Raw genomic sequence first — 12,009 nt, forward strand, 5'->3', positions numbered from 1 at the left:
CTGGGTACTACGGAGCACAAGCCAGGCAGCAACAGAATTTCGAAGCTTGCTGCCAAGTTGCCGAGTTTTTCCTGAGGCCTCCTCCGGTCTCTTTTGGAGGGTAAAGTGTCCGAGGGCCCCCGACTTGGGAATGTGGTGGAAGCGCTGGACCGGAAACGGCACCGGGGGGGGGGGGGGGCTGAGTGTTTCCTGTTGCCTGTTTGCAAAGTTGTTTGTTGCATGTGCAGTTGCATGTTGCATGTTGCAGCAACAATCAAACGATTTCATGCTGTGACGGCATCACGAGCGAGGAGGTACCTAAAATACATAAGGTACCTACCTCTACCTACCTTAGTGAGCGGGGTTGGGGGCTGCAAATAGGGGCCGCGAAAATACAATCGTCAAACGCCCAATCTCGGGATGGAGCACGGCAGCTGACTAACCAGATGCGAGTGCAGTGGCCAGGTGTCCCTGCCCGTGCCCGTGCCCAGTACAGCACAGCACAATACAGCACCGTACAGTACATGTTCAGTACGTCTCGACCCGTCAATGCTGCAGTAGCATGGCTCCATGCAAAATCATGGACCCCTTGCTGCTTCTTGTTCTCCACCGGGCCGGTCATGCCATGAATAGCATCATCTACATAGCTTCCACCGCGTCCACCTCCACGGGAATGCTTTGGACTTTTGCCACGTTCTGACCCGAAACGCGGCGGTTGGTCGGGTGAATCGGCGCCAAAGTTTAAAAAACCTGTCTTGTAAATCCCCCCATGAAACAACGGACCAATGTGAAGCCGCACTGCCCAGACCTAACCCCCCCCCCCCCCCCCCCCCGTCGGCGATAGGGCTGAACCTACCGGGTAGGCTTGCAGATGCAGAGTATATAGAATGGGAGTCGAGGGAGGGACGGACAAAGACAAGACAAGACAAGACAAGACAAGACAAGACCCGTCAGTCAACTGGTTTGCTTACGAGCTTGAAAGCAATGCCATGTTTGGCATGCCAGATGGCAGCGCGTCCGCAGCCAATCGGACAACGGACCCGGGGTCGCCTGGCGATGCGTAACCCCTGAGCCGACGCAGACATGACTCGAACTTGACTCTATGGAGGCCCACGAATCAACGGGGTTGGTGGCAGCGCTGCTTTCCCCATGACCGCTCGCTTGATAACCGACATGGGCGTTATCCGCGATGCTCCAGAGCAACAAGTCCGCATCAGCTTCGGCTTGCTACAATGGCCCCGGATGGCCCGCAGGCAATCATCGCTCCTTGGTTTTTCCCCCCGTTTCAGCGCCAAGGCTCGGCCTCATTCTCGTGCAAGTCTGCTCCCTGTCGCGGGGGAAAGGAGAGGGGGGGGGGGGGGGGGGGGGGGGCCAGGCTGGCCCAAACATGCACCACCCGCTTGTCCTGTCCCCGCCCCGTGTCGTCGCAGCTTTGAAAAAAAGCGCCCAGAACGACGGATGCTCCAAGCGATGCTATGCCGATAAAATCCCGCCGTGGCTGCGCCTTGCTTTCCCCGTGGTCTTGGGCTTTCTCCGCACGCTTAGCGCGGGTGGGCTTGCCCATGGCATGGTTGTTCCGTTTCTGCTCATTGCTTGTTGCATCGTCGGCAAAAAGGGAGAGTGGCGGCGGCAACAAGCGGCACACGCGTTGGCTTGTTTGCTGGCCTGCGACTGGGACTGCGGCAGCGACTCCCCAGGCAGGAAACGGCAGGTTGGAGGCCTCGGCCTCGCTGCCATGAAGCACTTGAGCATCCCCAAAGGCCATAGGGGCCTTGATGGCACCATGGATTCACCAACACTTGTTGAAGCAAGCCGTAGAGCCCCCTCACTCCTCACTCTCCTCCCGCACGCATCCGACGCAAGTCATGTGACATTGGATCCGCTTCATCCCCATCGCTTGACATCAAACCCAGACATGCGGGTGTCAGCAAAAAAATAATAATAATAATAATAAATAAATAAATAAATAAGTAAATAAGTGAAACAAAAGGCCATCCAAAGCCATCTGATCGACATGGGCGGGCTTTGGATCCTGCTTTTGGCATTTCTAGTCTTGCTTTTCATCGGACCAGTACGTTGCAATCCGTCTTCCGCCTCCAAAGTCAGGGCTAGCCATCTGTCTGCTCTGCTCTTGCTCTCACCAACTGACCGAACCCCCCCCCAAAGGCTCTCCTTGCGAACCGCTCACCCATCCCCGAACTCTCCGAAAACGTCTACAAGATCACGGAAGCCGCGGAGCTGGACGCCCTCTTGTCCTCGACCACCCGCGTCGTGGTTGATTTCTACGCCGACTGGTGCCCGCCATGCCGAGCCATTGCGCCGTTTTTTTCAAAGCTGGCCGACAGCCACGCCAAGCACGGCCAGGTTGCCTTTGCCAAAGTCAATGTCGACCGCGTCAGCGACCTGGCCAAGCGGTACGGCGTGGCCGCCATGCCGACGTTTATGGTGTTTGACAAGGGCGTGCCCGGCGGCGTGGCGGTCCCGGGCCTCGGAGGTCGCCCGTCCGTCGGCCTGGCTGACGACGGGAGGGTCTCCAAGGTCATGGGGGCCGACAGGGTGGCCCTCGAGGCTGTAGTTCGCACGTTGGCGGAGGGGGAGTAAGAGGAGGGGGGGGGAGCTGGATGCCCCGGTAGGGACAATCGGGGCATCCGGGGCAGCCGGGGTTTCTGAAACCGTGGGTAGCCTTGTTCTGACTGCTGGTGCTGGGTGAAGACGAGATGGGATTCGACTCGGAAAGGAGCCGGCGTATACGGAGCGGAGCGGAAGCGTCTCGCTGCGCGGACTGGTTGGTGTGCTCCGTGTAGTATAGGCTTTGCTCCCGTCGAGGCGCATCGTCTTTCCGCGGGGAGTGCCGGTAACTCCGCCACGCAACACCATGGTAATTGCGCGCTCACTGTTCTTGGCCTACTTGAGAGTCAGGATGGTCACAAACGGCGTGTTCGCTCGTGCCAGTCTTCTCTTTTACCCGGCGTCTCGGTTGGACAATTCACGGAAGCAGTAGGGCCCATGCTGCGGGCGGTCGGGATTTCGCCCCCCAGACGCCCATTTGTTTTTCTGTCAAATTCTTCTCCACCCCTTCTGGACGACATGTTTCCTCTCATTGTGCCTCCTTTTTTTTTTTTTTTTTTTTTTTTTTTTTCCCGCTGGCTTTTTTGAGTCACAGCCTCGCCCAAGATGCTTTAACCCCGAGTTGAAGCAAGGTAGCTAGCTAGCTGTAACGCTCCAGGCCATCTTTTATACCAACTTTTCAGAGGTTGAGCTCCCGTGTTTGACGATGAGTCTCGTGTACACGTCGTGGAGGCATCGAGCCTGCTTCCAGCGTAGGCCCTCGTGTCCCAAGGTTGATCCCACCGGCGGACATGGTTTAAACCGGTCAGGTACCACACAAAAACAAGACGCGCAGGCAATTGTTGAAATTACAAACCTCGTTTGAGAGGAGGGTTGTTGGCAACGGGCGGCAGATGGCAGATGCCTTGGCAGCGGGAATTGCATCGAGCTCAAGATGGGTAGCACCCAGGTCTGCAGGTCTAGGTCGACCGTAGCTAAACGGCAACGTGTCTCACACGCTCCAAAGTCAAGCTGTCCAGGCTCTTCTCCCTACAAGACCCAGATACAATCCCGACTTGTCGGTCGGCTTGATGTAATACCGTAACAAGGCCACGAAGCGGGGAACGCGTTGCCCTGCCGCGATGCCCATCCGCTATCATGGCAGCAGCGCCGAGACGGCACACTGATGGAAAAGTGGCTGAATCTCGTGGCAGGCATCTAGCAGAGGCAAGGGCATCGTCCCTCTGCCGCCCACCTGTGGACAACTTGGCCCATACGTACACTTCGAGCTCGTGCCCACGACTGCCCACGACTGCCCACGACCAAGGTATCGAATCATGACCAACACGTACGCGTCCGGTAACAATGCCGAGAGCTGCCCCAGCAAAAAGCAACACGGAAAACCAAGTTCCTACATCAACGTTTATACTGGCTTTTCGGACCCATGGTGTGTTCAAGGACGACCGAGATTAAGACGGCCGGTTGCAAGGACAGCAAACACTGGAGCAGCCCGCCCGCCCGCCGACCGAAAAACGCAGGTAGGATTGCGCCCTGCTAGAACGGTGGGGAGGGGGCTACCCGTTTCCAGACATGACATGGTCCTCAGACGGTGTATGCACCGCTAGGAACGGCTCTCGAGACGAGCGTGGTAGAATGGCTCCGGCCACTATGCTCCGTAAGCCAGCAGAGAAATTATTGGACCAGTCATGGCCAATACGTTGACGCCACTCGGTCGCAAAATGCAGCTCACTCCTGGGAGTCGCGGCAGCAGCAGCAGCAGTAGTAGTAATAACGTTTCATCTGTCCCTGCACTCGGTCGCTGTGTGTACGTACGTACGGGGCGCCACCCTTCCTTTGCTGTACACATCAGTGTCGATGAGTCGATGTGCTCGGAAGGCAGGCAGGACGCGGTGCCACCATCCAACGCCATGATCATGATCAGTACATACCAAAGACGATGGCGTGTGCACCACAATAACCCACCAACGCCAGCCAGCAACGGCAAGCACAGAAGGGCTAGGTACCCAAGGTATCAGGTAGGTGGTACGTGTGCTTTACTCGCAAGTCTCGCGTTCTACCCGTCTTGTGCCTGAACCTCCAGGGGTCTGTTGCTCTGTGGCGGGCATGCAAGGTTGGCAGCGGCAGCGGCAGCGGCAGCGACAGCGACAGCGTGGCATGGGTCGGTGGAGACGAGAGTTTTCGGCGCGGGGATGCCGGAGAGGCAGGGGGAGGGTGGGGGGAATGTCATGTCCCGCGTCGTTGCTTCTGATCTTTTGTGGACATACGGACGGACGTGATGGTGCAACGGTGCGCAGGACAGAGTGACGGCGAGAAGCCAACCCAACCGAGTTGGAGCTGCGTTTCCTTTCCAAGATGGGACATGATAGAGAGGAGAGGGCCGGCGTCTGGTGCCAAGCCACATGCCATGTCACATGACGGCACCGCGTGGCAGCACCTAGCGTCCGCATTTAGCGCCTGTCGGAAACGGCAACGGCCTGGCACCGGGCTGGGGCTGGGGCTGGGGCTTTTTAGATTACAGTTACAGCGGGGGCGGACTTGTGCACGCACTCAACGGTCAACTGTCAATTGGCTGTCAATGGCTGTCAACGGCTGCCATTGAGAGCACCTCGCACTGGCTGGCGCTGGCAGCGCTCCTCAACATGGAGTTTTCATTTCAATTAAGCCTTTCTGCAGCCGGCCTCGTCGTCAGCAGCTCCATCAGCTTCGTCAGCTTCGTCAGCTCCATCAGCTCCGTCAGCTTCGTCATCTTGGTCATCTTCATCTTTGGCTACCGCGAAAGCTCCTGGCAGACACCACCCGCCGAGAGACAGGCAGTGGCTTGGTGAACAGCCTGGTTTCCGTCAGCGAACCGGCCCACACGGTGGACAAAGCCCTCGTTATCCTTCCGGCGCCGCCATCCAACCGACACATGACGCGAGGGCCTTGTTCCTTTTTCCATCTCGTGGTTGTGGTTGTGGTTGTGTCAGAGCAGAGTTTATTGGTCATTGATCCAGATGTTGTGTGGCACGAAAAGCCACCAAACCTCGAGGCCATATACTCCGTACCGTGTACGTGCATCCCGTGCCTAAGGAGGGTACACGTACCTCCCAAGGCAAGGAAGGGTCGGTAGGGCCATACTGCTGCACCCTAATGTGACGCCTCACCGATTGACTCTATCGGGCTTCATATACCGTGATACGTACCCTAGGGGTGCGCCTGTGCTAACAACCCCACGCCAAGGAAGCGATGTGCAAGATGTGCAAGTGCAAGTGCAAGTGCAAGAACAAACCGACCAATCGTGGCGCGACATTTCTCCAAGACGCAACGACGGGATAGAATTCGAGATTCTGCACTCGACGTGCATTCGTTATGCAGAGAATGGCTTGCCAGGCAGGGCTGCCCTGGCCAATGAGGGCCTGAGTGGTGCCTTGCCTACTTCCGTCCCGTCTTTGGGCTCCGCAGCCTGCCTGTTGCCTGCCTCTATCATCACCAGCGACCACCAGCGACCACCAGCGACCGCCGAGCCGAGCCAAAACTACTCGTCATATTTTTTTTTTTTTTGGGCTCGACAATGGCCGGCCAAAATCCAAAGATGCAACGCGCAGCCGACAGCCTGTCAAGGGCGGCCTGTCAAGGACACTCTGCCCTGCACGTTGGTCCAAGGCCATGTCCAAAATGCAACTGTCACCCTCGCCTGCCGCCCATCCACCACCCCTTCTTCGTCGTCGCGACAGCTATCGACATTTGCGTGGAGAAGGCTCCGAGGACTCGCGCCAAGCAAGCCAAGCAAGCCAAGCAAGCCAAGCAAGCCAAGCAAGCCAAGCAAGCCAAGCAAGCCAAGCAAGCCAGGCTCAGGCTCAGGGCCATCCTGCCGACAATATCGAGACCTAGTTCCTTTTCCCAAACTCCATGCCTGCCGTTCGATGCCAACATGTGCCACCGCTGGGCGAGTGTGGTTGATCATGGTAGTGACAGACCGTCCTAGACCTAGAATCAAAGGACAGCCCCAAGCGAAGCCCCCCGACCCCCATCTGTCCCGTTCGTTTGGGAAACACGGACGAGTCGAATACACAATTTAGCCTTATTCCAGGGGTCTTTTCCTCCCGTGGGCCATTGTACTGATTCATGCCGAATCGCCAGACGAGTTTTCTGTCCTGGAGCTACAAGAATTCGGATGTTTGTCCGCATCGTGATTCTTGGGGAGAGCTACCCGCCTGCAGGTCTCAGATTTTTTTTATTTTCTTTTTATTTTCAACTTCTTTCCCGTTTCCCTCATAATTACCATCATCATCACCACCATCATCTGCTTTCATGCAGTAGTATTTCATCCGGATGTTTGGCATATAGCGACAAGTTCATCTACTCCCCCCAACACCCATGGTCACGATCTGTGTTTTTCTTCTTCTTCCCTTTTTGTCCTTTCTGCTTTCATCAAAGCCCGTCAGGGTGCTACGCCCTGCTCGGAAGTAAAGCAAGGAGGTCCTCTTGGCCCGTTGACATGCATTGCCGTTTGCATGAGCGGTGCAGGTCGACGCTTAAAATGGCCTCTTTGGGGGGGGGGGGGGGGGGGGGGGGCGTTGACATTGCCAGATGGAGTGGTAATACATGATCAAATATTGGGGGAAGCGGCAGGATTGTCTTATAAAAGCCAGTCAGGCAGAGAACTGCTATCTGATTTCCGCCCCCTTGGATCTGCATCCGTCAAGGATGGGTTGGGCCAAATCATGGCATGGGCGGTGCTGAAAAAGTCAAACTCACTCGCGGGGAAGTAAAAAAAAAAAAAACCCAAAAAAAAAACCAAAAAAAAAAACAAACAAACAAACAAGGAGCACATGAACCCGATGACACTCAACCCTCGAGATGGCATGGAAATTGTAGAAGAGTATTATTCTCCCAGCGTTTCCCTTCCTTCGTCCCCTTCACTCTGCCCCCTCCTTCGCTTTCATCTCCTGTTCTTTTTTTTTTTTGTCGTTTCTTTTTTTTGCATTCCCGTCGTCGAGGCTGCCATCAGAAGAGAGAGAAAAAGAAAATCGCAGAGAAGAAAAAGACAACAAGTATCAAGATGCCGCCTGGCTGGTCGCAAGCCAGCGACCATTCGACCCACGACACCACCGCACGCAGTCGCTACTCGTTTGAGTCATCCTACGATAATGTGTTTCTGGCGTCTCCGGAGCATTGCTTGCCACCGTATGGGCCAGACCACGCACTGTCGCTGATGGCGGCCAACGACGTCTTCCTCGCGCATCTCCCCAGCCATGAAACCCACGAGCAAGGGCAGGGGCAAGGGCAAGGGCAAGGGCAAGGGCAAGGGCAAGGGCATGGGCATGGGCACGCGGCCCGGCCGGCATTCAAGAAACAACCAGGCATGCACTGGAGCGCTCACCGGCCAAACTCGGCCGACGCCGCGACGCCAGCCCGGACCTTGGCGCCATCATGCCCCCCCAAGCATAAAGGCGGCAGCGGCAGCAGCAGCAGCAGCAGCAGAAGCAGCTCCGAGGCCTACCTCACCCCCGGCGCGGCCGCCCCGGGTCCGCAGAGCCTGCTGTGGCTGTCCGGCGGACACGAGCCCTTCGCAGCAGCCTCGTCCGGGCGCATCGGACCCGGCGGCAGAAGCAGGCGGAGCAAGGCTCTCGAGCGCAACCGCATCGCCTCCTTCATGTCCCGCGCCAAGACCAAGGAGTCGGAGCGCAACCTGGAGCTGACCATGCGGCAGCTGGAGAGCAGGCACTACGAGCTCAAGGAGGAGCACTCGCGGCTCCTGCAGCAGTCGCTGCAGCTCAAGACCGATATAATATACCACGCGGGGTGCCACGACCACAGGGTGGACGCCTGGATCGCCAGCGAGGCCCAGAGCTTTGCCCAGCGGCTCACGTGCGACGAGCAGCGAGCGCAGATTGACGAGGAGACTCTGCTGATGATGGAACTCGGCGGTAAGGCTCGTCCAGGAAGAGCACTATTCCTTTTTTTTTTTTTTTTTTTTTTTTTTTTTTTTTTTTTTCCCTTTTTGCGCTTGATAAAGTTTGGGGGTCTTTTTCACGTATTTCTGCTCTCCGTCTTCCCCCCCTCTTCTTTCCTCGTCGCGTTTTGGTCCTTTCTTATTTCGTTTGCGAAGCCATGTACTTTTTTTCTTTTTTTTTTCTCTGTTTTTGTTTGCGCGGTTCTTTTTTTTCCCTCTTAGCTTCGCGGACCCTGCCACTTCAGTAAGATAGCCCTGTGGACTAACATCAACATGTCTCACCTGAAGACTCTCCCAGCCATTTCGGACCCCTATCAACAACGTCGACCATTCACCATGCGTGATTCCGAAAGAACAAAAAAGGGGTTTTGAAAAGAAGAAAAAGGGGAAGGGGAAGAAAACATGCGATGCGCACGGCGCTCTCTGATACCACCGAGGACAAGGGTTCCTCAGCAAAGGCGGCAAAGGAACGCTAACTGGGGGAAACAAAAAAACACACAGGGGCGCACATTGGCCAGGCCAACAGAGAAACACGATTGATCCGGGGCTCGGGGAGAAAAACAATAACTTTTGATGACTGAGAGACAGGTACCCTGTCGATGGGCAATGGGGGGAAAAGCACACACAAAACACACGTCTTGTACGTAAGAACTGGGCGTTGGGACGTTTGCATGCATCATGCTATTTACGACAAGGAGACATTTTGATAATTTCCACGGCCGCCAAGGGACCGAGGGGTGGGAGGGGGGGGGGTTGGAGAGTATTGAAAAAAAAAACAGACATTCTATGCTGCCTAATTACAACTCTATTTTGCAAGCAGAGTCCATCATGAGGTCGTCATCCTTCATCATGCCAACCATTACCACCATCCCGTGATGCTCGTAAATGTATCAAGATCAAAGGAAGAAAGGGTCGGGGCAATGCACGGTAAAGCAGTAGGGGTAATATCAAAGGATATTTGGAAACAAGTTTGAGGCAATAAGATATGGAAAGAACTTCGCTGGAGAAGAAAGAAGAAAGGGAAAAAAAAAAACAAAAAAAAAAAAAAAAAAAAAAAAAAAAAGGGGGGGGGGGGGGGGGGCATTCGTGTTGAGAAATGATAGTCACGTTCCCCGGCGTGCTAAAGCCGCCATGCCGGGCAGTGACATATCCGCTCGCCTTTTCTCTGTGTATCAGATTCTCAACTTAAATGACCCGTAACAGGCCCGCTAGATGTGGAATTGGTCTTTGGCAGCATGGGCAGCATAGATGAGACAGGCGGCTTGGCATGTCGGTAAAGAGACGCTTTTCCAGTCGTGGGGAATGAGTCGGTTGGCTTCATCCAAGAACCGCTTGGCCATTTCTGTGCGCGGGACACCATCGATATGATCACGAGGCGAGAGAAACTAGCCACGCCTCAACGTTAGTATGCTTGCGTCTTGCTTCGGAGATTCAGAGGGCGCTTGAGCGAGTAGGGAGGAGGGGGAGGAGGAGGGGGATGTTGCCCCGAGGAATTTCAGCGTACGCATTGTTGAGCACATATGGCGTTGACAAGCGCGGGCGAGCAGCTCGTCGCCGCAACAGGACTCCCGGAGTTCATGTCGCGAATAAAAACCTCGCGGTTGATGGGGGGGAACACGTATAAGTAGTCGTAGGTGAAGTACTGCGAAATCAGCTCGCAGACAATCTTGGCCCCAGCAACCGTGGTCCAGGGCGCTGCGGGGACCTCGAGAGTATGGGGGCTGGTGGCAAAGGGCTCGTAGCTCGCGCCGTCGGAATCCTCGTTTGAGGTCAGGGAGTCCTTTCGTTCCATCTCGCCGTCGGAGGTTTCGTGACGGAGAGAGCCGAGCACGTCAATCGGGTTGCTGCTGCCGCTGGCGCGGATCTGTAAAAATATGTTGTAGGCCTCGTCTTCCGGGGCGGCACGGATGTATCCGTAGAACCTCCTCAGCTGGTGCTCTTCCCAGTACAGGCGGCGGAAGTTCTTGTTCAGGGCGCTGTACTTTTTCTTCATGGCGGCAGAGCGCGATTCGCCCACGTCAGCATCGTATCTGCACTGCGATCCACCTCGAGAACATCGATCGCACACGGGTCGCTGTCCATCGCACTGCGGGTAAGGGGGGGGGTGACGGAAAGAGGAGAAGTTAGCAGGAGCGAAGAGATGGCAAAGACCTCTGGGGTTATTGCTAAGAGGGTGGTGAGTCGCAATGGAAAACTCGGCTGTCCAGAAAAGAATCAGGGGCGAGGAATCACACGGAAAACGACAGACCGGAAAAAAAAAAAAAAAAAAAAAAAAAAAAAAGGGGGGGACAAGCGTGTCGACACAACAGTACGAAAAAGATAACTCAGAAAAAAAAAATAAAATAGGCCGCAAAGGCCAATGAAAAGGAAAAAGGGAAATGGAGAAAAGAGAGGAAAGTAACATACTTTTGCCTTTTTCCGCCGGCACGAATCACAGGCTATGAGATTTACGGAGCAAGTCGCCGGAGACTGCGAACCATCGACAGGGTTGGCTCCTCCGTCTTGAGGCCCCCCGCCCTTGGAGGAACCAGGCAAGAGTCGCTTGTACGACGACTTCATCCTGGACGTTGCCGTTTGATTACGCGGTACTCTCGACACGGTACTCTCGATATAGAGGAAGCAGCTCAACCAGAACCGTTTTCCCATATGACCCACGGGGGTTAACGCTGCCAGGTGGGTGTGGAGTAGGGGATTTCTCTTTTATTGCCCCGGCTCGCTCGCTGGCTGGCTGGCTTGCTTTGCTTTGCTTTGCTTTGCTTGCCTGTCTACGGAAGCAAACTTCCGCGCTGCAGTCGCGGGTCAGAGCAGAAGCCAGAAGGGGAAGAAGAGAAAGGGTCGCAAGGCCGGAACAGGCAGAGAGTGAGTGAGGGGGGAGCCAAAGAGTTCCGAGCAATCGGCCACGTCGGTATATCTGAAGGGACCATTTGGCTCCCGCGGTCCATGGTTAGAATTCAGGAGTGGCGTTTTCCGCTCCCTCTTTTCCCTTTCTTTTCCCGGGGTGTAAACGAGGGAGAAATTGGGTTCCTGTCAGCTGCGGGCCTGGGTGTTCTCGCACCTTTGGCTGACTCGTTCTCCATAACTGTCGTTGCCGCCGAGGAGGAGGAGGAAGGAAGGTGGGGAGGGAGAAGGGGAGGGAAGGGGGGGAGGGGGGGGGGGGGGGGTGTGCTGCTCTCTCTGGATTTTTTTTTTTTTTTTTTTTTGTTTTTTTCTGCCTTCTTTTTGAGATTAGCAAAATGTTGCAGTCTGCAGAAAGGGTTCAAAAGGTGTCATTGTTCTGAGCTTCATTCGGTTCCGAAGGAGGGGGGGGGGGGAAGGGGGCAAGGTGAAAAAGGGAACGGCTGGGTGGTTTTGGTGCTGACTTGAAACTGTTGGCTCTTGGGGGAGGTGCGAGCTTTTGATTGCAATTGGCTCGCCCGCTTCGGAAGGTCTTCCGACGGCCGTCTGGCCAGTCAGGTCTGCGTTGCCCGGGCAAGTGCGAACCGAACCGTCTTTCTCTCTTTATTTACTGGCAATATTTGTATATATAT

The 12,009-nt window shown here is 55.5% G+C and overlaps 4 protein-coding genes across 4 annotated transcripts; 2 read left to right on the forward strand and 2 right to left on the reverse strand.

Annotated features, from left to right (window-relative positions):
- Positions 1-1,993: 1,993 nt before the first annotated feature.
- On the forward strand, positions 1,994-2,580 carry UV8b_04957 (uncharacterized protein; the record flags this gene model as incomplete). Its single annotated transcript, XM_043142455.1, has 2 exons — positions 1,994-2,050; positions 2,146-2,580. The coding sequence occupies 2 exons, from the start codon at positions 1,994-1,996 to the stop codon at positions 2,578-2,580; spliced, it is 492 nt and encodes a 163-aa protein (XP_042998389.1).
- A 5,008-nt stretch (positions 2,581-7,588) lies between these two features.
- UV8b_04958 (uncharacterized protein) lies at positions 7,589-8,826 on the forward strand (the record flags this gene model as incomplete). Its single annotated transcript, XM_043142456.1, has 2 exons — positions 7,589-8,456; positions 8,771-8,826. The coding sequence occupies 2 exons, from the start codon at positions 7,589-7,591 to the stop codon at positions 8,824-8,826; spliced, it is 924 nt and encodes a 307-aa protein (XP_042998390.1).
- Positions 8,827-9,690: 864 nt separating this feature from the next.
- UV8b_04959 (uncharacterized protein) lies at positions 9,691-11,128 on the reverse strand (the record flags this gene model as incomplete). Its single annotated transcript, XM_043142457.1, has 4 exons — positions 9,691-9,867; positions 9,987-10,568; positions 10,634-10,681; positions 10,889-11,128. 4 exons carry the CDS (start codon positions 11,126-11,128, stop codon positions 9,691-9,693), a joined length of 1,047 nt encoding a protein of 348 aa, XP_042998391.1.
- A 153-nt stretch (positions 11,129-11,281) lies between these two features.
- Positions 11,282-11,559, reverse strand: UV8b_04960 (uncharacterized protein; the record flags this gene model as incomplete). The annotated part of the gene is made up of 2 exons (XM_043142458.1): positions 11,282-11,469; positions 11,538-11,559. 2 exons carry the CDS (start codon positions 11,557-11,559, stop codon positions 11,282-11,284), a joined length of 210 nt encoding a protein of 69 aa, XP_042998392.1.
- Between the last annotated feature and the right edge of the window lie 450 nt (positions 11,560-12,009).

The sequence above is a fragment of the Ustilaginoidea virens genome, chromosome 4, assembly GCF_000687475.1.
Source record: "Ustilaginoidea virens chromosome 4, complete sequence".
Taxonomy (NCBI): Eukaryota; Fungi; Ascomycota; class Sordariomycetes; order Hypocreales; family Clavicipitaceae; genus Ustilaginoidea; species Ustilaginoidea virens.